Genomic DNA, 25,482 nt, shown 5'->3' with positions numbered 1-25,482 from the left:
AATATATTATATTAAAAAAAGTTTAAAAATATTTTAATATAAAAACATTAATTAGAAAATTAAAATTAATTATGCAGATTAATAAGAAAATAATAGTAAAAAAAACCTAACAGAATAAAATAAAAAGATGGGTTCTGAACTACGGATAGAGCGGAGAAAAAAATTTACTAACTGCGGTAACTTGTACGTGTTGGTGTATGTAAAAGGGAGTGTACAGATAGAATTGATCAGGAAGCGTAATTGCTGTGACTGTATCCGACTATTTCGTCCTTCAACTTGGTTCGGCTACAATTAGTCAAAACAACTGCGTGTGTCAAAATATTTGTTACGTCATGAAAAATTATATTTGTTTATATTATTTATTAGCTGCTTCCATTATATACAGCGATGTAGTAAAAATAAAGAAAACTTAGATTGTAATATTATCTAATATTTTCTTTCTGATAACTTATTAATCTAATATAAGTAGTATTAACGTACGATTAACGTTGTCATGTACAATAAATGATATTTATTTCTTTCCGATCTAATGGTGTTTTTAAAACCGTATCAAATTTTGTTTACTTATACGTTATTTGTTTTCAGTATATATGGTAGTGTTTTACACGAATCTAAACGACCATTTAGAGAAGAATTCTACATGTAAATTAGGTAAGTTCTTTCAATAAAATATTTTGTAATAAGCAAAATAGTACACAAATAATGTGATTAATTACAAAAGGTTAACTCATTAGCAGGAATTATGGGAATTTAATGAACGTTTCATCATTTGCAAATTTTGTTTGGCAAAAATGATTATTTTTAGCTTAGCGAAATATATTTTTATTCTTGTTATTTTAATTTAAATTAAATAAAATTTATATACGTAGATTACTTTATAAAAATAATTTGCTTTCAAGTAAGTACCGTTACACTAGAAAAGGGGTTGCTCATTTTTTTGTATACTAAATTTATTTTTATTTAAATGTGCTCTAATAATTGCTACTTATTATTTCGGATATCAATATTTTATTGAAGTTCTGTTTTTTGTTTTAAAAAATTTACGTTTCTGTTAACAAATTGTTTTACCTGTGTCTGCATTTGGTAATTAATAATTTAGCTATCTATTTTAGGAAGGTAAATTTCCTTTTATTGTCACCGTGAAATACTTTACAAATATTTTCACACTTTTCTTGAAATTTATATTGATGTGTTCTGCAGATCGAAACGGTCGGTTTTTACGTTAGACGGTCAGATTTATTATTAATTTTTTTATTCGACAAAATTTAGCCAAAATTTTTGTTCTGACTTTTTTTTCACCGTGATAACTTACAAATTGTACAACATAATAAATGAAAACGACTTTTAAAATTCGCCTGTATGTGTTAGCTAAAAAACATAGCTAACTGTACATAAACGGGTAATTATGAGGCTTTCAATTATTTAATTTTACCTAATATTCAATTTATTATATATAATTACAACCGCCCACGTACACATAATGATTGCACGTATACAAAAGCACATTCGCGTGCTTGCTTTTATACTTTTTTTTTGGTAAATATAATTAACAATAAAAAATGTAATGTTGCCGCTTCAGTGCCACAGAAAACGTGCTTTGCTTACTAAATCTTAAACCAAAGTCTTGGGTTCGATTTCAGATTAGTATCTGAAAAATTCCTCCACAACTAAACTGAACCGCAAATTATTATAGATTATAAAAAAGATTAACAAGTGGTATGTAAGGGGGTAATGATATGATTACACTAATTATAAATTTATCTAACTTAGCCGATTACAACGTTTACTGTAAGCAAATCTACAATACAAATACGCACGCGCCCAAACACACACACACAGTGAGAGAGAGATGAGATCTATTTATTTATTAATAATACTAAGATTAAGTAATGTGTGAACTAATCTACCTTCGTTTAGACATTTTAAGTTAAACTTTTTTCTTATATACCAATTAGCTGTCATATAGCACAACAAATTTAATTTTTTTTTTAAACATAATTGTACGAAGTAAAGTAAGTATTGTGATCGCGAAAAATTTCGTTTTTCAGATTTCAACGGAAATATCCATCTTGACCGTTCCTGAATCCATTTTGAATAGTTTCGGCATGACATCTTTACGTACGTATATATCTCTCATAACTTAATAACGATTAGCCGTAGCATGTTGAAATTTTGGATTTAAGACTGTTATAACATCTAGTTTTGCACCTCCCTTTTGATTGCAATCGACCGGGCTAAAAGAGTCCAAAACAGCCCAAAATCCAAAAAAAATTGGATCCTGGACTTTTTCTTAATCGCAATAATAAATCATCATTGAGAGTTTTTCAACGATATAAGTGATAATTATTTTCATCGGTTCCAGAGTTATAGCCAAATAAAATTTTAATTAATGAATTATTTGGATCTTACAAGAGGAAGGCACCTAGGTTCGAATCAGACTTCATCTCTTTTTTTTTTAATTTAAATATATTGATTTATTAATAATTATTAACATCTGTTTAAAAAAAAAATTACAATAAATTATAATTCAATAACAATAAAAAAACATTTTTTAAATGAAAAAATATCAGAAGTTAATGAAATAAAATTGTATGTACTTTTCATTTAAAAAAAAAAATGCGTATATGTAATTTAATAGGCGTAAAAATGAAGACAGTGATGTCCTCATCAGATTTTTTTTAGCCTCTGAGACCAACATTAGGTATTGCTTCAGAGGATAGAATAAAATGATACAAATTTGAATTTTGTAGACTGTGAAAATGCCATGCCTGACCGGGATTCGAACCCGGGACCTTCGTAGGAAAGACCGAGACGCTACCGCTCGGCTAAAATGTTAGTGTTCATTAACTGGCATGCAACTAAATATTATCGTGTCTCATTTTAATTTTTTTTTTTTTTTTGAAAAAAATTGTTACTATCTTTCGCGTTAGAAAAACAAATACTCAATTAACCCATTTAAATTAATTAAAAAATTTGCTTTATTTTTGTCTTAATATACACAAGTTAGGTTACCGAATTTTCTTTTCTTTCTGTTTGAAAGGACAGACCGTGATGAGAAAAATAACGATCACACACACACACACTCAGACAGATTTGAAAAAAGTATATGTCGTGTAATTGCTTTATGTGCATTATTTGCCTGATGGCTGTTGTAATCGGCTCGTTTAATGTCTTTCGTTTAATGTAAATTCTTTCTCACTCATTATCTCTTTCTTTCTATCCGATTCGTACCGCAATAGTCATCTGATTTATTGCACGCGTCAAAACATCCTGTTACGTCGATGAAAAATGCATTTGTTTATAACTTTATTTTTAGCACTTACAATAAAATATATATTTTTAATGCTTTGTTGATCTATTAAATAACATTATATTTTATGTTCTTATAAACATTAAAGAATTGCATAAATGTATGAATGTAGGTTGTTTATAGCGTGTAACGCAACATTGTATTTATCTGGCCGTCTTTTACGTTATTTATTAGAAACATAAATAATCGATTTAATTATAAGTTTTACTGATTATTTTTTTTTTATCCTTTAATGCTTTATTTTAAAGTAAGTTTATAACAATCATATTAAAAACTGGCCGTTCAGTCGATATAGTTGTTAGCTTCTAAAAAAGCTGGGCTCGGGTTTGATTCTATTATTCCTCGCTCGTTAAACTACACGTGTAGGATATTACGAGGTCGTATTGTAAATAAAACAGGAGAAATTTGATCTGTTATAATTTATTGTTAAATTTTTTTTACTTTACAAAACGAATATAGTTTATCGTAATATTTTTAATGTATTTATTAAAATTAAAGGAAATTATTAATATTATTTTAAATAAAATGTAATCGATATAAAATAATGGACTAATCTTGATTTAATTTAATTATATCGAACATCTATATAAGAAATAGTGATGCTGTTATTAACTTTGTTACTCGTTTAGAAGTGATGACCGTTACGTTAGCGGTTGTATTTGAATTGTACCATGGCGTGATCAGTACTGTCCGACGGTAGCCAATCAGACGCGAAGGAAGACAGCTGGCCGTTCTGTTGTTCGTGATTAACAGTGGGACAGAGGCGCAGCGGGTCAGTGAGGGGGGTGATTCCCCTCACTGTATCACTCCACCCTGGCATTAGTAACTGACTGACAATTCTTTTCTTTTGGCGCGTCATCAAAAAATCAAACAAAAAAATAATTATCTCTAAAATTCGTCTTAGTAAAATAGTCCTCTATGAGCTATGACCGATAGAATTTTACAAATTATATTTGTCATCGGCTATTGAACTATTATTTTATTTTATTTATTAGTATAAAAAAAATATTTTATTACATTTATTTATAAACATTTTGTTTTAATCGCAATCTGGATTTTTTTAAATGGATTTTAATAATATATCGCAATCGATGTATTTACAATAAATTAAATAAAACTGTACCTTCAAAACTAGATTAAATTAATATACCGACGGTACACGAGGGGTTGATATTTTTATTTAATTTAATCAAATCTGATGTTCCGTCTTGATAGAACTACATGTGTACAACATAGGTTCATCAGTAATACAAGAATTCACACGTAAATGCACGCTTGCAAAGGGAAAATAGCTTGTTAATCTGTTACCGGATAATTACAATTTTCGCTTTTTAATTTTTATTAAAATAATAAATAACATTTACTTCTTAGCAAATGTTATACATTCATAAATATAAATGCACGGAAACATCAGAATTTTTAATTTACGAAATAATTTACACGAATCACATTTACCGGTACAAAACGAAGTTCTGATAGTCTATTTTAGTATATATTTTTTTTTTACTTTTTCAAGTAATCACAAAACATAGTATTATATTTTAGATAGGGTATACATAAACGTAATGATAAATTACGTTTACGTTTACGTATACCCTATCATCGTTATCGTTTAGATAACGATGATGAAAGATTAGCGTTTAATAAAATATTTCAAAGCGACACAGTGTGATTTGACCCACTGTAAATGAAATCGGGTTATTATCTAATGAAAATTTATTATCTAATTAGACGGTCCAAACATTTTACGTTAAAAATGTAATTTTTTTTTCAATAAAACAATTTTCCGTAAATCTGTATTAGTATTATTGTCTTATGTCATTTTTCTGGTTAACATAGTTCTTTTATAATTCTGTTTTTTTTTTTTTTAATTTTAAACTTTTTTTGAAGCTTGGCGGTGGCGGGATTTTTGGGGTTTGCCTACGGCGGCAAAAACGCTAGGGTTAGCCTTGCGTGATATCTGTTTTAATTTGACGCGTTAACTTTATTCTCATATAAAATGCAAGAATAATAATTAAAAATTAATCGAGATAAAAGCTAATTAATAAATAACAAAAGAAAATTTATATTTCAAAAAGTCGATATTTTAACGCGCCAACAGGAATCGTTTACACCGCTTCTGAGGTCGTTATCGCAAGATCTGACTGACGAACACTGTTAAAAAATTTAGTATCTATAATTAAAACTCGAAATCTCTGGTTAAAAGGCAGTCTTGCTAACTACCATCAGGAAAATCAGCGTGATATCATTTCTTCAAAGAAAGATATCCAATAAATCATATATATCTCCATTTTTACTTTCCCGTCTAGATAGCGCTATAGGTATAGAAGGGAAAGTATTGTATCGGTCCAATTTGGGCATATGTGGTTTTCACCGGATCTTGACGTTTTGACACCCTGGAAATTTTTCGGATGTTAAGGTTAAGGTTCTCTCTCTCTCTGTGTCACACACACACACACACACACACTCTCTCTCTCTCTCTCTCTCTCTCTCTCTCTCTCTCTCTCTCTCTCTCTCTCTCTCTCTCTCTCTCTCTCTCTCTCTCTCTCTCTCTCTCACTGTGTGTGTGTGTGTGTGTGTGTGTGTGTGTGTGTGTGTGTGTGTGTGTGTGTGTGTGTGTGTGTGTGTGTGTGTGTGTGTGTGTGTGTGTGTGTGTGTGTGTGTGTGTGTTTGGGGTTGGCCTCTAAATCACTTTATATCAAGAACTACTGAACCGATTTTGACCAAACGTGGTCAGATTACTTTTATATATGGAGGATTGATGTCATTACATTTTCAGCGTAAAAGGTCAGCGGGATGAGTCTGTAGAACAAGGTTGCCCTCAATATCTCCAGATTCTGTCTAATCACAGGCGATTTCGTCACTTTATAGGGAATTTCGCCATATTTTTCTTAGGCGCATTTGTTAACGATTAAAAAATAACAATAATTGCAAAATCGCAACCCCACCCCAAAAAAGACGATTGTTTTTAAAGTATCCCCGTAGAAAAAAGTCTAGGAGTGTCAAATACGGGTTTCTCGCAGGCCTAAGCATAAGACCGGCTCGACCGACTCAACGATTAGGAAATCTTTCATCGAAAGGCCCCGTCGAACGCCTAGGTAAAGTGCGAGAGCGCAACATCTTGTTGAAACATTACAGCAACGTTACTTTGTTGTTCGATTCGGTCGATTTCCGGGTAAACCTACATTTGTAGGTTGTTGTTAAACCAACAATAATGTTGCATCTTTTCTTGTACGTAACGCTCATAAAAATTTTATGTGATATCTACTACACTCAAGAATTTCTGGAAACTTGAAGAAATTAATACTGATACTTCAGGCAATGAAACCTCAACATGTGAAAAACATTTTCAAACCAATACTATTCGAAATAATCACAGAAAATTTGTTGTGTCATTACCATGCAAGAGTATTAACATTCAACTAGGCGATTCCTTTGTCTATACTAAAAATAGATTTTTATCTTTGGAAAGAACGCTAAACAACTTTTCCAAACTTAAATATTCCGCTTTCAAACAAAAATATTTAGATTTATATCATTTATCACTACTCAACTCCAATGATTTGTTAATAAACAAATCGAATGTATGTTATTTACCTCACCATCCATTATTTAAACCATCAAGTTTAACTACTAACATTCGAGCTATCTGACTGTTCAGCGAAAACCACTGACGGTTTATCCGTCAACGATACTCTCTTAGTTAGACCTGTAGTTCAATAAAACTTAATTTCCATATTGCTTAGATTCAAAATCAATAATTACATCATTACTTCTAACATAGCTAAAATGTATCGTCAGATATTAGTTAAATTTAGCGATTCCAATTTACAATGTATACTTTGGCATGATTCTCCAGATCAGGAGATAAAACACTTCTCATTAAGTGTGGTAACAGTATGGAACCACTTGTGCTTCATATTTGGCCACATGGTATTTAATTAAAATGAATCTCCACTTGTATGCAAGGCCATTCAAAAAGATTTTTATGTTGATGATCTAATAACAGGTTCAGACAACTTTGAAGAAGTTATTCAGTTAAAAATTGATATTTCTAAATTATTCAACAATATGGTTTTCCACTCCATAAATGGTTTTCAAACAATAATGTAATTTCTTTTTTTGAAAACAATACTTCCTTTCCTTTAAATCAAAAAAAGAACTTATGTACTTTAGGAGTTCTATGGAATAATTCCTCAGGTAAGCTACCAAACTGTTCATGCTAATGGTTTTAAAGAGTAGCATTTGATTAAATCCATTAAAATAGGTCATTTCATGAAATCCAACATTGGTAGTAGAATTGTTTCTATTGAAATACATGGGATTCTCTGATGTCTCTATAAAGGGCAGTAGCTGTAGTAACTGTATACACTATTAATACAATTTCCTCTAATTTACTGTGTTCCAACTCAAAACAAGCACCCTTAAAACAAATTACACTCCCAAGATTTGAAAAATCAGCCAACCAAAAAGATACTGCTTTTTTTCTGATGCACAGCTTACACATGCAACGATTTAAAATATTTATCATTTAAATATAATATTTTTTGTTTATTTAATTCAAAGATTCCAACTAAAGCGCGCGCACATACTGTATTTCATTCATGTGGGTGTTGGGTACTAGCGGCCACTTTAAATATTCATTTATTTAATTATAATGTTACAACATACCAAAACAACTACAGCAGCTGTACATCAGTGCTACACTAGTGCTCCTTGGGGTGACAGTGGGTACTAACAAGTCACTATACCCCGGGATTTCCCGATGATGGTATCAGGGACCCTTGAGGTGTGTGAAGGGCATGCGAAATGCATGCCTGGATCCATTAGGTTAGGGCCGGGAAGGGTAGCCCTCTAGCAGAGGAGGTTGCTGGCTTCCAGGATAGGTAGTCGGCCTCCTTCGAGGATGCTTTGGGGACCCCGATGGGAGAAACCTCATGTTGAGGTGCTACAGGGTGGGCAGTGAATACCGAACACACATACATGTACATATGGAATATTTGCATCTGGTTTTTTGGGTTCCTAAGGTGTCAAAATAAAACTAGGGTAGTTTGATTTGTGCATTACATAACAGAAACATAATAATAAGTATTCACCACCATCATAAATCAGCTGTCATTGACATGGATCAGATCACGATCACCATTATTCATTGAGCACCGATCAGGTCATAAATCACCGTTCATTGTACAGTTGATCCCTGTTCAGTGAGCACCGATTAGATCACAGATCACGTTCAATGGGTACCGATTGGGTCACAGATCAGTCATTGTTCAGCGATCATCAATCAACATCATCATCAACAATAAAACTAATATCAGAATGCATTACAAAACTTGTTAATTCTACAATATGGTAGTATATGATCACTAGTGTAGTCTACACAAATTCATGGTCCAACTGTCCATCAGTAGGTTTAAGGGAAGGATTGTTGTAAGATTACATTTAATATTTGATTTGTGACCTCGAAAAGCAGCAACAACACACGTATTATTCAGGTGTACAGTTAAGCTTTATCAAAATTGGAATCAAATTGGAAACATGATTAATGTAAAATATTAAGTAGATTTGCAGGTTTGTTTCTATCGCTACAGATCTCAGAGTTCCTGTTGACTGACTCCTTTGTTCTCTTTAGAGCACAAGATTCATTAGTCAATATATGAACTTTACTTACATATTGTGTAGTTTTTTGAAGGCAGAGAGTATTTTCAAAAAACAGTTAACAGTGCAATCCTCTGATTTTTAGCACTGTTGAAGCTCAACAGTTGAACTGATTTATATATGTGCCCACATTGTTATCCTTACGTTTCTGAGTGTCATAGGCTATACATTTATATGTTTATGTTTAAAAAAACTTGGAAAAAATTATACGATGTACAATATTGTCACCTGCATGCTCTTTCAATTATCCTGTATGAAAGAACAATGGTTTTTTTAATATTTGAAACTCTGCAAATAATTGAGAGTAAGTTTATGCACGCATAGATTTACATTATAAAATAAAATATGTATACTGCTTAGTAAGAAGTCAAGCAGTTTTGCAATGTATACTACAAATGTTTGTTGAAAAAAATAATTACTTGTGAAGTTTTATTGATTGAAGCCTGCTTGCCCTGTGTTCAGGTTTACGATTAAGCGTAAGTATCAAATTAGAAAGCGGCGTTGGAAGTAAAATATTAAAAAACAATTTGCAGGTTTGTTTCTACTGCTACAGAACTTGGAAATCCTGTTGACCTCCTTACTAGACCTCAATATGTGAACTTCCCTTACATAATTTAATTTTTTTTTTTTTTTGAAGGTAGATTGTATTTTGGGAAAACAAAGTTTTAACAGTGCAATACTATGATTTTTGTTGAAGGTGGTAGGCTACAGATTTGCGGGCAAGAAGGGATTTGAATCTCCTTCTACTAGATGGTATTTTTATTTTTTTTAATAAAGTCCATTTTGAGAAAGAATATTGCTGAATCTCAATTTTTACACAACTGCCCAAAAAGGAGTGTAATGTACTTCAGGTATATGTATGTTCCACCGTAGCAGCTCAATGGCTTAAGTCATTAAGTGATTTAGATGTACTAGACCCTGAGTTGTTATCCTTATATTACTAGGAATGTCATAGACTATATATACAAAATTATCATCCACACACTAATTACCCTCATATTAAAGAGCAATGTTTTTTTTTTTTTGGCAGTTGTGATTTTTAATATTTTAGATACTGAAAATAATTAGGCAAGTTTATCCATGGAATAGATTTACAACATGAAATTAGTATACTGCTTCATAAGAAGTCAAGCAGTTTTATAATCAATGTATCCTTTCAAATTTACCTTGTGCCTCAAAGTAATTTATAGTGGGTTAAGGGGAGGTGGTATACAAAGTTTGGTAATTTATTTTGATTTTCATATTTTCCACTAATTCAAGTAAATTTTCAGGTAAAACCTAAATTACAGCTTTGAGATCACAGTTAGTGATTTTTGTCCCTGGAAATATTATCTTGCATTTAAATTTTTGCATTATCTCAGAATTAACAATTTCCTAATTTTTAGCACTCATAAGGGTACTTTATGTTCATTTTATGAATTACTTTGAGCTCCATCCTTAGAAATAACTATAGCAAAAGACCTATGATCCTTAAAATGTACCAGAATGACAGCACTAGAAACGTTGTGTTTATATAAAATTGATTTATAGAAAACGTGATCAATACAGTATGGCCTATCATCATCAGTACCTCTATTATCAATATTAACTAAGGAGTTGTACTCATTCATACCAAATATTTTTAGATAATGCTTACAAATACTGTTTATTCTTTAATTAATATTTATGTCTCCTACTAAAAAAAAAGATATATTGGAATCATAGGAAGGTATTCAAGGCCTTTCAAATTGTTTGCTTATTCCAGCTACAGACATCCAAGAACATAAAGTGCTGTTTTAACCAATTTTTTTTTCTTTCAGAATGTATCCTAGCCAGTTAGCTTTCTTATTTTTTTCTGATTAAGCTTCTATTCTTGTAAAATCTTATTATTATCTCTTCATTTTTCAGTACAATTATAATTTTCAGTAATTGAGATAAAAAGTTGGATGTAGTGGGTGAGAAAGTCAGAGTTGGCCGATGTGAGATTTAGAATAGGCTTTATGAATGTGAAGGTAGAAGGAAAATCTTGGTTAAATATTTAATTTAAGAAAATTTTAATATCTGGAAAACCATGAAAAATATAATTTACCAACAAACATAATAAACATTGCTAAAGAGAAATATAAATCTCAAGTCATTCACCCAGGAAATTTGACCAAAAGGTTAAGAGTAAATAAAGGTGTCAGATTGCACTGAGTACTATCATTTTAAATATTTCTGATGGTAATTGATAATTTGTCGAGGTAGGGAATTGAAGATAAAAAAAGTGGTAGGATTCATTCAAGAAAATTTAGTATCCTGACTTTGCTCATGAGATATGTACACTGCCACCTCATAATTTTGTTAATATGACACAGACAAAATAAATCAATTTAGAATAGGATTCCAGCTAGTACACTACCACATCATTAATTGAAGATAAATCAAAATCTTTGTGTATAAATTATGCACCAAGAGATTCTGTCATAGTTACCTGATTGAAAATAATACATCACAGTAAATTATTACTCCATTGTTTTTATTAATTGCAAATAATTGTCATCAGTTATCAAAAATTAAAGTTTTTAATGTTTGTGAATGATATACACATTTTTGAACTGAATGACTACATTATGTTTTGAGAACATGCAGATTGTGTATTTAATTGGTGAATTTAAAGTGATCTAGATATGAATAAGGGAAAATGTAATAATTATATTTTTTTTTGAAGAAGAGAATTATTCTCATCTTCAATCAGTAAAAAGAATCCTCCTTACCATAGCTGTACGACTAATAACAATGATCTAACCCATGTTGATAATGCAAGAGATTTTGGATTTATTTTGAAATTTATTTCATTTACAGATGTCTAGGCTTCAATAGAAGGAGGGGTCAATTTTTAAAAGGGAATATACATTAGTATACTTTTATAACAACCCCTCTGTATACAAATTGTGATTGTATATAGCTCTGAGATTTAGAATCCATGTCATGATCAAGGCACTGCCTTACAATGTGTCCAACATTGGTCTCAAATTTGCTTCAAACATGACTCCAATATTCATCATTGTACACTCTGCTCACCATGTGTGAAAAATTCAGAAAAAAACATTTTGGTATGAACTAATGTGATAAAACGTAAAAACAGTAACATGAGATAAGTATAGGAATGGTACACACACTAAAGAAATTGCCAGTAAAAATGGTAAAGTGTTATAGGAAGAGGGAAAGATATTTGAAAGGTGGAATAAGTGTATAAAGTAATAACATTGCTCAAAAGGAAGCCAAATGATCTTATAAAGGCTGGAATAAAATTAAAACTTGAAGTAGGACCAGCAAAACCAAAATTGGAAGTTTTATCAGCATTAACAGAACTACTTAAGAATTAAATAGGATTTCAGAAGATAACAAAATTATGTAATGGGATCTACAACGATGGGATGTAGTCAGATTTTCTTAAAACAATCATGATTACATAGGATGTTGTACCGTTTCAATATTCCATTATTGTAAAAATAATTAAGTATTTCATTATTACTTAATATTCATTATTACTTATTATATCATTATTCTTAATATTCATTATTACTTAGTTATTTTAAACGTCATATGCCCATTATTATAAATCGCGGTAATTTTTTACCGCATTCTACTGGATATTTTTTGAAAACAAAATACGTGTTTATTCAGGTTATGTATGTCGTTTTCGTTGCGTCTAAAGTTTGGTCTGCTTATGAGACTATTATTTTATGTAAAAGTTTCATTTATTAGTATATTTTATTGTATTAGTTGTGTGCGCTTTTTAAATGGTGATATTTATAATACAGCAATTACAAAACCGATTTGTGATATGTTATCGGTCATAAATTCATCCAATCATTCTGATTTGGAAAGTAGGTATTAATATTTTTGCTTTAGAACTGTTTTTAATACTATCATTAAAATTCATTAGATCTAATCCAACATTACTATTAATAGAAATACACATATATAGTATCATAAACTGGCTTACCTGAAATGTAATTTAGCCATAAATTTGTTGTACTAATTATTGGTTTCTGTTATGAAATTTTTTTTTAACCAAAAATTGACTTATTCCTATTTACCTTACCCATTTGTTTATTTTGACAGCAATATTTGCAAACGGTCATAATGTATCAGTCATATTGGGGCACAGAATACTTTACTACCACAGAAATGAGAAAGTTTCTAAAAAATAAATTATTTAATGTTTTAGTGGCATGCACATTGTTTCATTAGTACTGAAATTAATACAGTATATTGCAAAACTCCTCCGTATTCTAAGAAGTTATAAAACATGCTTTATCATCATAAAATCATTCTACTTTCTGTTTGATAAAGATGCAGAATCCGCATGAAAAAAATTCTGAATCTTACCAGTGGATGGTGAGGTTGACTGCCCTGATGATCTCTTGTGCTTCTTAACATTCTTCAGAACTCTTGCCGATCGCTTCCTTGCTCCCTCTTCTGATTCTTCACTTGCATATATTCTCCATCTACCTTCAATATTTCTGTATAATGCAGTTTTCTATCTTCTAAAGAAGTTGTTCCCTCTAAGTTTACCGTTTTGTTTGATTCCTGCTGCTTAACTTATATCTTAATTACCTTCTTTCTTATCATATTTACTTCCTTATTGCACTCTTCTGTAACAAAAATCCTGGTTCCCTCCAATTTATTTGTGTTCCAGAGAATTTTCAATTTTTTGTATACTCGTGAAAATAACATTACAATTTGCCTTATAAAAATAATCACCCTATATTTTTTATATAATTTAAATTATCCACAGACACCTGAACTGAAGTGGGTGGTTGAATAGATGTAAGGTATACTATATCCACTAAAAGACTAAGAAAGAAAACAATTGATTCCATGTGTAATTTTCATCATTTCATAATGTTCTTGTTTAGTTTCCACTGTGATTTGAGAAATATTGAAAAAACTTCTGTCAAATCGTATTATAATATTATGATAACTATTTCAATTGATTTTCACTGTGTTATTATTTTTATGACATATTATAGGTTTCTGTGGTGAATTCATGTCGGGAATATCATATGTTTTCAGGAGCATAAGGCTTTATTGCGAATGCTTGAATCACTTTGGTTTGCACGATGTAGAAATAATATGTGAATTGATAAAAACCCCCTACTTTTTATACCAGGATGAGCATAGGCTCTTAGGTATTTAACTTTCTTCTTTATTAAAATGAAATTTACATGCAACTCTTTCCCGAAGTAGTTTAAATTATAAACTGTGCCTCCATAGGTTCCTGCATATGTGATTTGAGTTGCAGTTTTTCACGTGACTTCATGCATCTATTCAAATACAAGGGTTTTTGAATGCTAAGTTAACCGTAATATTTGGGTAAATGGAGCAAGATTTTATTTAAATAAAGTTTTGAGAAAAATCCATTCAAAATATTTTTCATGAATCATTTTAGATAAAAATTTATCTATTTTGCGTTGATGGCTTGCAAATTTTTGAAGCAAGTTTTAAAATACGTACACCGTACATAATCGATTCAAATATCTATAATACAGCATTACAACAATTTAAATTGTTTCTTGAAGGAAATGTTGGAATGCCCAATTAATTTCAATGAATTTCAGAGGGATAAATAAAAGCTGGATGCTTTTTTTGGTAATTAATTTTTAAAAAAGAGTATAGTGATATTTGGAACATGGTACAACTTATCTTAATATCTTATGGACAAGCAACTGTAGAATGAAGCTATTCAGATTTAAAACGATTATTGTGACAAATCTGAAGGAAGAAAGTTTAATTCCATCGAGTATCATTTATGATATATTCAGAGAAAGAAATTGTGATTATGTTTTAAGTAAAGCACCTTAGGCTAGCGTTCATTGTTTACATGACCAGAAGAAATAAAAAACTGAAGATGAAAAAACAGATTCAAGAAAAAAATAAAAACGCTATAAAAGAAAAATCTGCAATGGAAAAATCATTAGGAATTTTGAACAAGGAAGCTGATGCAATCATGGCATTAGGAGCTGAAAAGAGAGTTAAAATCAAAAGAAAGAAAGAGATAACAAAATCAAATGGTTATAGGAAAAAGTCTGCTGAAAAGTATTTAGTAAGATAATAAAACAAAAGTATTTAGTAAGATAATAGAAGCATCTTCATCAATATGTCATCTTAATGTAATATAATTTCTATATCACGGGTAGAAATATATTCATTCAATTTCAAAAAGAAAAAAAAACCATTTCACAAAAACTCAAATAAAACTAGCCTAGTGTAGAAAGTATTATCAACTACAAACACACTGACCTACTACTGATTGAATATATGCAGGCATGCCAACTTACCGTAACAAAATAATCTCATTTAGAAAAACTGAAACATTTCAAGGAAAATACTTTCTGTTTAAAAAAATATTTTTTTTTAATAATATAAGAAGGGTCATTTGTTGGTCCAGGGGGGTTAAAAAGTAATCCGTTATCTAATTTCTGTTATGAAAATAAAAAGCTGTTACAAATCTGAACGTGAGTTTTCAGAAAAAATGTTACCCTTTAATGACACAAATTAATTTTTTCAGATTTTTTTACTGTATGGCATTTTTAGCACAATAATTTTCTAAACTGTGACCATTTTTTGCCCTCCCTTGGTCCATGTAGGGTTAATGTACTTGAAATTCATGTTTTGTGCGGGATCACAAAAAGAGTGTTAGAAACTTTATTTGTTCAATGGAAATATAAAAGGGGATTCATCTCTTCAGATGTTAAGAGATTTTGTTATTGCCGAGCTATTGAACAACTCCTTTTTAAGTATTACCTATTCGTATGTTAGGGAGCATGTACTTAGAGACTATTGCAGTTAAAATTTTCCCAAACGAATAAGATGTTGATGAAAATTGAATGATCATGTCATTAATGCGGTGGTTTGATGCCTTATGATTTTTTAGTTATGGTTTTTTGTTATGGAGAATAATCAAAGATGTGGTACTTTCCTTAAATGCAAATGTCCTGAATTACCTGAAGCTTTTTTAGTTAAAAATTCAGTAGATTTTATAAATTGAAACAAAACTTTGTTCTAAAAATATGTAATTTACCGGTTAAAAATGCTGACACGAATAATAGCGCATTAGCATAGAAGGAGATTTTGAACAGTTCCTCTGATATGTATTAAAATTTACTGCAAAGTGTATTTTATTAGTAATAATAGAAGAAACCAATTTTTAGTCCACCCACTACTTAGTAACAAGTATTAAAAATGTATAAATTTTATTTTACAGTAATTGTTTTTAAATGAATTTTATAATATTTTGTGTCTATCAAAATACAGACCTGCAATATTTAACTGTAGGTTTTTTCTTATAGTTTGTAACATTTTTGGAACGCTTAGCAAATGTGATGAGTGTGGATGAAATTACAAAAGATATTGGGGATGATCTTCATACAGAATCACTTTTATTAAGAGCTAAACTACCAAGATTAGAATGTGATAAACTTGCTGATAAGGTATTTAAAAATTTTCTTTTTTTTTGCTAAGTATTATATGTCATAATTTTTTTGCCATAAAGGAAATTGTCAAATTGATTCAGTTTCATAAATAATGTTTCTTAAAATATTTTGGTTCATAAAGTGTTTAATGTATTTAAAATTCTTTAAATTACATTAAACATTGTTTGTTTACAGAAAAGAAAAGATTATGAAATTAAAGGGGTAAAATGTTTTTTATTGTACTCTTTTATCTTTACTTTCACTTGCTATGTATATTGGCTATCTCCAAAAGAAATAGAAATGGATGTGAACTGATAAAACTTTGAGCTAAAAAAAATATTTAGCATGTCTTGTTTTAATATTATATTAAAATACCTTATTGTGTAAAAATTATACAAATGAAAAAAAAGCCAATTGAAATTAAAAAAATTGTAGAAATATGTTATGTGTATTGCAATAATAAAGTTAAGAAATAATGAATAAAGAATTTGCAAATTCAGTTAGTTGTAAGCTGTTGTTTAAATGTTAATTTTTGGAACTTGTAAATAAATCCAACATGCAATAGTGTAACTTAATGTACAGTTGTTAGAAAATATTGATATCATTTTTAAGTGTTGTCATAAATTTTGGGTAGTCTTTTGTTTTTAATTGTGTTTAAACCCTTAGTAGTTATGTTTTTAAGCAGTAATGAGTGTTTCTTTTTTTTTAAATGAGCAAAAATGAGTGAAATTGTGATGTCATAACATCACAAAACAAGAGAGCAATGAGTAGAAGGCATGTTGTAGTAAATCCCAGGTTGCCAGTCTGCAAGTTATGTCAATGGACAAAAAAATCATGCTAGTGTAGTTAAGTTCAAGATCATATCCGTGCAAGTCTCCTCCTCTGTACTTAATATTAGTTCAAGAGTTAAGGATATTTTTTGTTTGTATCAGATCTTCACTTCAACTGGTATTCTATGACGTTTATTTATATTATTGTGGATAGTGTTAAAGAAATAATAAATTTCACTTTTAGCAAAAGCAAATGTAGATTTTTATTTTTTTTCCATGTTTTTAATTTTGTTTTTCGTAAATGACATTTTGCTTCCTTTAGTTGTTTTATTTTACATTTAATTTACTTTTCTTGTTAAGATGTAGTTAAAAATGCAATACCTATGTAAAAATTTATTATTTTATAATAAATTGATAACCATGCAATTTTTGTTAAATAAACACAATAATTGTCGCAAAGCCACAGACAGATTTTCTGTTTTACAGTGATTCTTGAGTACCTGAGATAATGATAACTATTGAGGCTCGCATTCTGTATGTTTGAAAAAAATTATTAAAACCTGATTAGGTTTGGGATCAAGATGAGATATGAATCAAAACATAAAAAAATAACCATAAAATAAATAATGAATACATTAAAAGTATTAAACCATAGTGTATCAAAAACTGGACAAAAGATTATGAGACCTTGACAATAGAGACAAACATTCATAGAACAGTGATTGTGCTTTAAGAATGACCGTAACAATTACACTGGTAAACATGATTTTTGACTCATGATTATTAATATATGTACTTAATGCAGTTTTCAAATATTATTTGAAATTTCTCCATCACCCACAGTTTTTTATTTTAATTTTTTTAAATATTTTAAAACGTCAATTTGTCCATTGCCAAGTAAAAGCTCATAGAGCATTGTAAATATGATGGATCCAATTGAGCTAACTCAAGGGTAGTATTGCTATTGTTGTGCAGGTTCAGATGTGTATAGGCATGTACAAACATGATCTAGTGTACCATATATTCATAAAAACGATGCCAGTTGTGAGATAATAGTGAACCAGTAAACACATCATTGTGAATGCTTTGTGTGTCTGAGTTATTGTGTATTGCATATTTACAACTTTATTTCTTTTAATTACTTGTTAATTACAAAATTCCTAGAGTCTGTTTAAATCATCCTACAAATTTTTGTTATGTATCTGGTGAAGTGATGCTAAAGTCCCAAAGGCAAAACCTTACTCCATTAGTAGAAAGTGTAACGAACTTCATTTTGGGTGTAGAGTCAGGGACCAAACAAGGGCTTGGGCCCCACGTATCTGTTATTTTTCGTGTTCTAGGCTCCTCACTGCATGAAAAAATGGCATACGTCACATGCCATTTGCTGTCCTTATGATTTGGAGGGAACCCAAAATCATTTTTGTGACTGTTATTTCTGCTTAACAAACATTAAAGGGATTACATCAAAATCAAAACATACAGTGCTGTACCCTAACTTGCAATCTGCAGTAAGACTGGTTCCACACTGCAAAGAATTGCCCGTACCAAAGCTTCCAGAACATGTGACATTAGAGGAAGAGAGCTTAAAGTCTGATGGAAGTAAGGAAGAAAAAGAAACAGATTTTGGTGATACAACTTTTGAACAAAGCGTTTCATCAGAGCTTCATTTACTGACTCAAGAAAACTTATCTTACTGATTTACAGATCTCATATGAGATTTAAAGTTATCCAAAAAACAGTCTGAAATGCTTGCTTCCCGGCTAAAAGGATAGAATCTTTTTTAAAAGAATACAAAGGTATGTACGTATTGTAATCGTCATTCTGAATTTAAAGACTATTTTTCTGAAGAAAATGGCTTAGTGTTTTGTAATGACATTTCTTCTCTTATGGAGACACTTTGTAATGAACATAATCCAACAGAATAGCACTTGTTCATTGATTCCTCTAAAGTTAGTTTAAAAGCTGTGCTTCTGCATAATGGCAATAAATTCCCATCTGTACCTGTAGCTCACTCTGCTAATATGAAAGAAACATATGGAGACTCAATTTATATTGGAAAAGCTTCAATATGCAGTGTATGAATGGAATATCTGTGGTGATTTGAAGGTAATTGCACTTATTCTTGGTCTGCAGCTTGATTACACAAAGTAATGTTTTCTGTGTGAATAGGATAGTAGGGACAGAAACAACCATTTCATTAGAAAAGAATGGTCTAAACAAACGCTAATCACTCATTCCTGAATAGAAAAATTAAAAATCTACTTCTGTTATATATCAAATAAGGATTAAAAAAGAATCTTGTCAAGGCCATGGAAAATACTTCTTGTTTCATGTATTTAAAACAGAGTTTCCTAAAATTAGTGATGCAAAAATTTATAGAAGGAATATTTGTGGGTGCACAATACGATTAACTAAGGCATGATGAAAATTTGAGGAACTATTGAATCCACTGGAGAAGAAAGCAGTTTGGCAAGCATTTAAAAATGTTACTCAGAGTTTTTTGGGAAATCGAAAGTGTAAAATTACTGTGATGTTGTCAATGATCTTATAAAAATTTGGGTTGTAGTATGTAAAAAGTACACTTTCTGCACCACACTTAAAGTTCTTCCCAGAAAATCTTTGTGCAGTGAGTGATGAGCACAGGGAACACTTTATCAGGGATTTCAGCTATGGAAAAGAGGTACCAAGGCAAATGGAATCCTGATATACTGACTGGTTATTGTTGGTTGGACCATCATAGGGATGCTCCACAGGCGAAGTATAGCAGAAAATCATCATTTCTTACTTTGTAGGTGAGTCGCATGTCTGAATAGAGAAAGTATTAAAATATTTGAAATTATAAATCCCTATTTCTCAGAAACCTTGCTTGATGGGGAAAAACTGATATCATATTTGAATTCAGGTGAAAAAATATTAACAGAATCACATATTTTTCTTACAGAGACAAAAAAAAAATTATTTTTTGTTCTCCAGTGTTATAAGCAGTTGGAAATAAGCCAAGATGTTGATTTCATTAAAATTTTAGAATAATTCTTTGATACAGATATTATAATTATCTTACTGTGTTTGTTATTTAGTTTGCACTTATTGTTGTAATCTTCAAATCATACTTAAGAGCTGTATTCTCCCCTGTTTGGCTCATTTCTTAAAATTTGCTTATTGCTTTGTCACTTCTTCACTTTTTGTGGAGGAAGTTTAATGCGAGTTTTTTGTACTTAATTATTATAATTGATTTTAATGTTTTTGACTATTAGTTAATGTAACGTGATGAAATTTATTCAAGATGAATTACTTTTTATAAATTGGAGGTTCTTGGATCTTTGTATGTTTTAAAGGCTGAAAATATACTAACATAGACAGCTATGCTGTAATTTAGATTTATTTGTAATTTTTATTTAGTCTTTAATTTTATTTTATTAGATGCTTGTGCTTTAGTTTATTTTCCATCTTATAATTTCTGTATGTTATATTCTTTATTTTCCAAGTTTATTTCATTACTAACTTTTACTTGCATAGTTAATATTCTCTTCTTTTATTATAATGGGTTAAATAAGTAATTTTTTGTGATTTTATAGTCTACTGTGGTTTACAATCTTCAAAGACGTGTTAGAAATCTAAGAGATCAATTACAGAGAAGAGATCTTCATTTAGATTTGCTAAGAAGAAAAGTTGCATTACATGAGGATTGCACTCGTATGTGATCACTTTTAGAAGCTGAATGTGATGATGCAAACCTCAGGTAATTTTAGTTATTTATTGAGAATAACGAGTTCTTTGGTTTCTGTTTTATAAAACAAGATAATATTCTAAAACATAATAATCTTAACAAAATAACTTAAATTCTCTTATGCTGTCTTTATATTTTATGATTGCAAGAGTTTTGCGGTTAAAAAAAAAAAGAAGAAAAATCCTTACAATAAACGTAAATAAATAAATAAAGAATAGTATTTAAGTTAAATAAACAATTAAATTGATCGCTTCATAATTTTAAAAATATTGAAAAAATCTTCATCTCATTTGAATAGTGTAAACTTTCTTTTAAAAGATTCTAAAAGTTGTAGAAAATAACAGCCTGGGTGTTGGGTACCACCTTGGACTAGTGCTTTGGACAATAGCATGTTTTTGCAACTCGTTGTCGGGGATGGCCAGCTGCAATGTCTAGGGATGTTGGTTACCCCTTAGAACATTTATTGACAACTCCAGCACTTTAAAAATCAAATATCCCTATTACAGAGGCCTGGTAGTCAGAAATGTTTGCCCCATTATACCTCACATAGTTCTGCTTCCTGAGAAGGTAGCAGATTCTGCTTGCTGGGAATTGAAAACCAGCATGGTTTTTTTAAATTTCATGATTTAATAATCTGTACTGCAGTCAGAGTTGATCTGTCTTGAATGTGTTGTAAGGAGACCTCACAATACATTCAGCCCTTTAGTCAGTGGAATAAGAATTATCAGAACCTACTGAATCGAGGGTATAGCATGCAGAAAGGATATAACAAAGGATCATCTTGTTTATCGGTATTGTAGCAAACATGTTAACACATTTTTATGATGTACTTGTTTTTAGGATTAAATAACAAGAAATGACTTAACATTTTTTCCAGCCAACTTTTTATTAATGGTCTGATGATGTCTAAAAGTAGTCACTGAAAGTGCTATAAGTACCTTTATTTTATATAATAATAAAGCTTTTACATTTTTTTATCTGTTAATAATTATTTTGTTTAATTTTATAGTTGTATATTCAGACCTACAGATGCGGTTTGTTCAACCATTCCTTTATTAAATCTGATTATGATAATTTACTGGTGTGGTGGCTTCATTTGCTTAATTTGACAGTAATTATTTTTTAATGATTATAATTAACTTGGTTTACCTTTTTTCTTTATATTTAAAAAGAAACATTTTTTTAGACATAGGTTGGCTTAAAATATTGATGCACCACAAAACTGCTGGTTTATAATGATTCTAACCTCAACACCATTGGTGGATATAAGATTCCCTTGTGTTCTGATGTACTGCATTTTGAAATTTTCTAGAAATAGTGAAATCATTGTGTTTGGGGAAGGTACAGTAAGTTTAATTCATTTTTTGGTACTTTTTAGGAATTTGACAGCAAAAAAAATAAAATAAAAATTTGTTTTTAATTAATGTAAAATAACAATAATTAAGATTATTGAATTTAGTTTACAAATTACTTTTGTTATTAATAAGCTATATGTAATTCGTGTATTTAGCTTAAATTAGATGAGGTTAGCGAATGAAGCAAGCATAGGTTATGTTTTGTTAGCTTATGTTGATATTTGTTCATTAGATGTACCATTAGTCACTACACAAAATTACCCCATTAGTCGCTACACAAAATTATAACCAACATAACCTATGCTTACTTTTTCTTACTAGCCTCATCTAATTAATATTAAATATACAAATTATATACAGCAGTTGTAAATAAAAAGGTGGCTGTAAATTCCAAAAATGTACCTACTTTTTCTGCAATTATTATTATTTTTTAAATAATTGTAAATGGCACTAATGATAATTTTCATCTCAAATTCTTTAATGTGAGATATGTGGGACACAGATTACCGAGTGTCTTAAGCCGGCCAATTTTATTGTATTCTTATATATTTATACCAAGTGATTCAAAAAGGACTTCACAACTTTAAAAGCTTATAAAAATTTATTGAGAAACTTACAGAATCATTTGAGCTCTCATTTCAAAGAAAAACAAATCACATTTGTCACCCGACATTCAGTTTGCTTCGATATCGCTGCTATTTGTAATATGATATATATATCCCACCTGATTTCATTCCTATTCGATTTCATTCCAGACTGTTACCAGTAAATTAGAAGTTAATTCGAAGTTCTAGCTTAACAAGATCACAGGCAAAGGTGTTACACAAATTCACTCTTTTATGAAAAGCCTGTCCAGATAAACTATACTATTTATGATTACCTTCTGGAAGAAGAACGGATTGTTGTGTTTGGAAGAGCTTTTCAACAAAGGTCTGGTGCCATGAGTAAATTATATGCCTACTAGCAGGCTCTACTGTTCTCTATGAAAATTATGCTGAACTGCAGTTGCTGAATGCAAATCATGAAACCAAAGCACACAGCGAGTACGTTCTGCACCAGTAAATGTATCCATTTTTTACAACACTTAACAGCACTGGTGGCTGAATTTAGTACTAATAAACTACGTGAGTCAAAACTTGATGTGTTTTGCTCTGAAATGAGACTTCAACCAAATCTGTAAATTCTCAGTAAATTTTTATACGCTTTTAAAGTTGTCAATTCCTTTTTGATCCTGGTATTTTTTCGGTACAGTAACTTGTAAGGCCATAAGACTTATCTTATTGCTTAGGGCCATAGGAAAGAAGAAAAGCTTGTTATTTAAAGCTATTACTTAGGTTATTAATTATATTATAATGTAATAGCTAACAGTAATTAACTTTATGACAATAGATTTTTAATTTCATTTCTTATATTATTTATCATTTTTCTTTCTTTGTTGAATAAAGTAAAAAAGTTGAATAAACAGCTCGATAAACTTCAATTGCAACTTGCAGAATCCAGGTCATTAAGTAGAGATTAAAAAGTTCAACTTACTGATGCCTGTGATTACAAGATAATAATAAAAAGTAAATACCTCATTGAATTTAATTAATAAGTATTAAAATTTTCAGTAATTGATTTATGTTACTAATACCGTAAAATGCATACAAGATATATTTCTTCAAGTGTTATCATGCCCTTTGCCTTTATTATAAAATTAATAAATTAATTATGCTTGGAAAGTGAAGGTTTGAGTTTGATTTTTATTTATTTTCTTAAATCTGAATTTTTATATATGAAGAAATTTATTCAAGGGTAGTAGTTGATTTGGGATGTTAATATATGGGAAATATTTCTGTAAACATAAGTTAGGAATTGCTTTGTTTTAGGAATGCAACTAGTGAAATTTTTCACCAAGAATAAAATTAAGCTATACTAAACAGTTGGGATTCAAAATTAAGGGGCAAATTAGATGGTTTTCATTTTTTTTGACCTGAAAAATTGAATAAAATGGATTCCAGAACTACATCTCGTCATTTTCAAGAAAACTTTCACAGTCTAAAAAGTTTTATTTGAAAAGAACTTTTTTTGGTTTGTTGAGATTAATTTTGGTAAATTACAACTGATAAATAAAAATGTAATAAATAAAAAAAGCAAAAGTTGTTCAAAACTCTATTCTGAGGAATTTTACATAAAATGAAAAGAAAACATTTGATGATAATGGAAAAATTGAAACCTTGAAAAATGGTAGGGTTATTTTTCTTTTGGAGAAATCTACTGATAAGAAGGTGGTTTTTTTGCTCACTCCTACACAAGTGAAATGAGGAGCAAACCTATTTATTATTTTTTTTATACATATGTGTTCATTTGAGTCGAAAACAACACTAAAGTTTATTAGGAATACTTTTCCAAGAAGGATAACAGAGTATTGAATTTACTGTCTCATCTTTTAAATCACTTATGATAGAAGATGTAAATTCAGCAAAAATGATAATTCCAACATTTTATACATAAAATATATGTTGGATTGTTTTTAACCATCTCTAAAAGGGGGAAACTGGAATTAGAGTATATTTGATATTTCCATTGATATTGTGGTCTGATTGTCACCAAAGCTCGAATTCAGTTGTGAAAGTAATTTAGACTTTGGAAAGTAAATATTGAAATCTTGTAATAGGCAAAATAGGAAGGCACACTCTAATTTCCATGGTTTCAAGAATTCCCTTTTATATTTTCACTCAAGTGAGATAAATTAGTTAAAGGGGCATTATCAATTAATATTCTATAAGTGCTGGTAACATTTAAATTGATATTTTCCTACTAATTGTTGAGGTACTAATTCTATGTACATATGAAGAATAAGCCAACTAAATCTTCCATTACAATTTTTTAGTTTCAGCCATTTGTTGAATAGCTTGATTGTAAGAGTTTAGTGAAATTATTTATGAAGAGTTATTTAGGAAAGGAAAGAAAAATTACTTTATAAAAGAGATTTAAATTAAGCATAACATTTGTTTATCCAAAAAAACAAATAATTCAGCTAGTTGTAAGTGCAACATATTGTTAATTTACACTTATAAAATTTTTAATGTAAAATGGTGCATGCTTATATTGTTCTGATGGATCGGTTTGAAAATCCCAAGTTTTCAAAATGAATGGTTATTTATTTTCTGTGTAATTTTACTTAATTAAAAGTATTTTACAGATGACAGCCTTGGAAACAGGAAAGAAAATAGAT

General features: G+C 29.9%; 2 protein-coding genes across 7 annotated transcripts in view; both read left to right on the top strand.

Annotated features, from left to right (window-relative positions):
- LOC142327961 (uncharacterized) overlaps positions 1 to 25,482 on the top strand; it is a 95,463-nt gene that overhangs the window by 58,555 nt on the left and 11,426 nt on the right. The window lies entirely within an intron of this gene.
- LOC142327331 (coiled-coil domain-containing protein 170-like) lies at positions 43 to 23,765 on the top strand. 6 transcript variants are annotated; one of them, XM_075370268.1, is made up of 5 exons: positions 43 to 651; positions 2,049 to 2,118; positions 16,291 to 16,431; positions 20,759 to 20,922; positions 23,711 to 23,765. In XM_075370268.1, exons 3-4 carry the CDS (start codon positions 16,324 to 16,326, stop codon positions 20,882 to 20,884), a joined length of 234 nt encoding a protein of 77 aa, XP_075226383.1. In that variant the 5' UTR covers positions 43 to 651; positions 2,049 to 2,118; positions 16,291 to 16,323; the 3' UTR covers positions 20,885 to 20,922; positions 23,711 to 23,765. The 6 variants fall into 6 exon arrangements, with proteins under 6 accessions (XP_075226383.1, XP_075226384.1, XP_075226382.1 ...); XM_075370269.1 differs by lacking the exon at positions 2,049 to 2,118 and having other exon boundaries at positions 44 to 651; XM_075370267.1 differs by lacking the exons at positions 43 to 651; positions 2,049 to 2,118 and adding an exon at positions 12,614 to 12,822.

This window comes from Lycorma delicatula, chromosome 7 (genome assembly GCF_047948215.1).
Source record: "Lycorma delicatula isolate Av1 chromosome 7, ASM4794821v1, whole genome shotgun sequence".
NCBI lineage: Eukaryota > Metazoa > Arthropoda > Insecta > Hemiptera > Fulgoridae > Lycorma > Lycorma delicatula.
This window is presented reverse-complemented; position numbering and strand designations above follow the sequence as displayed.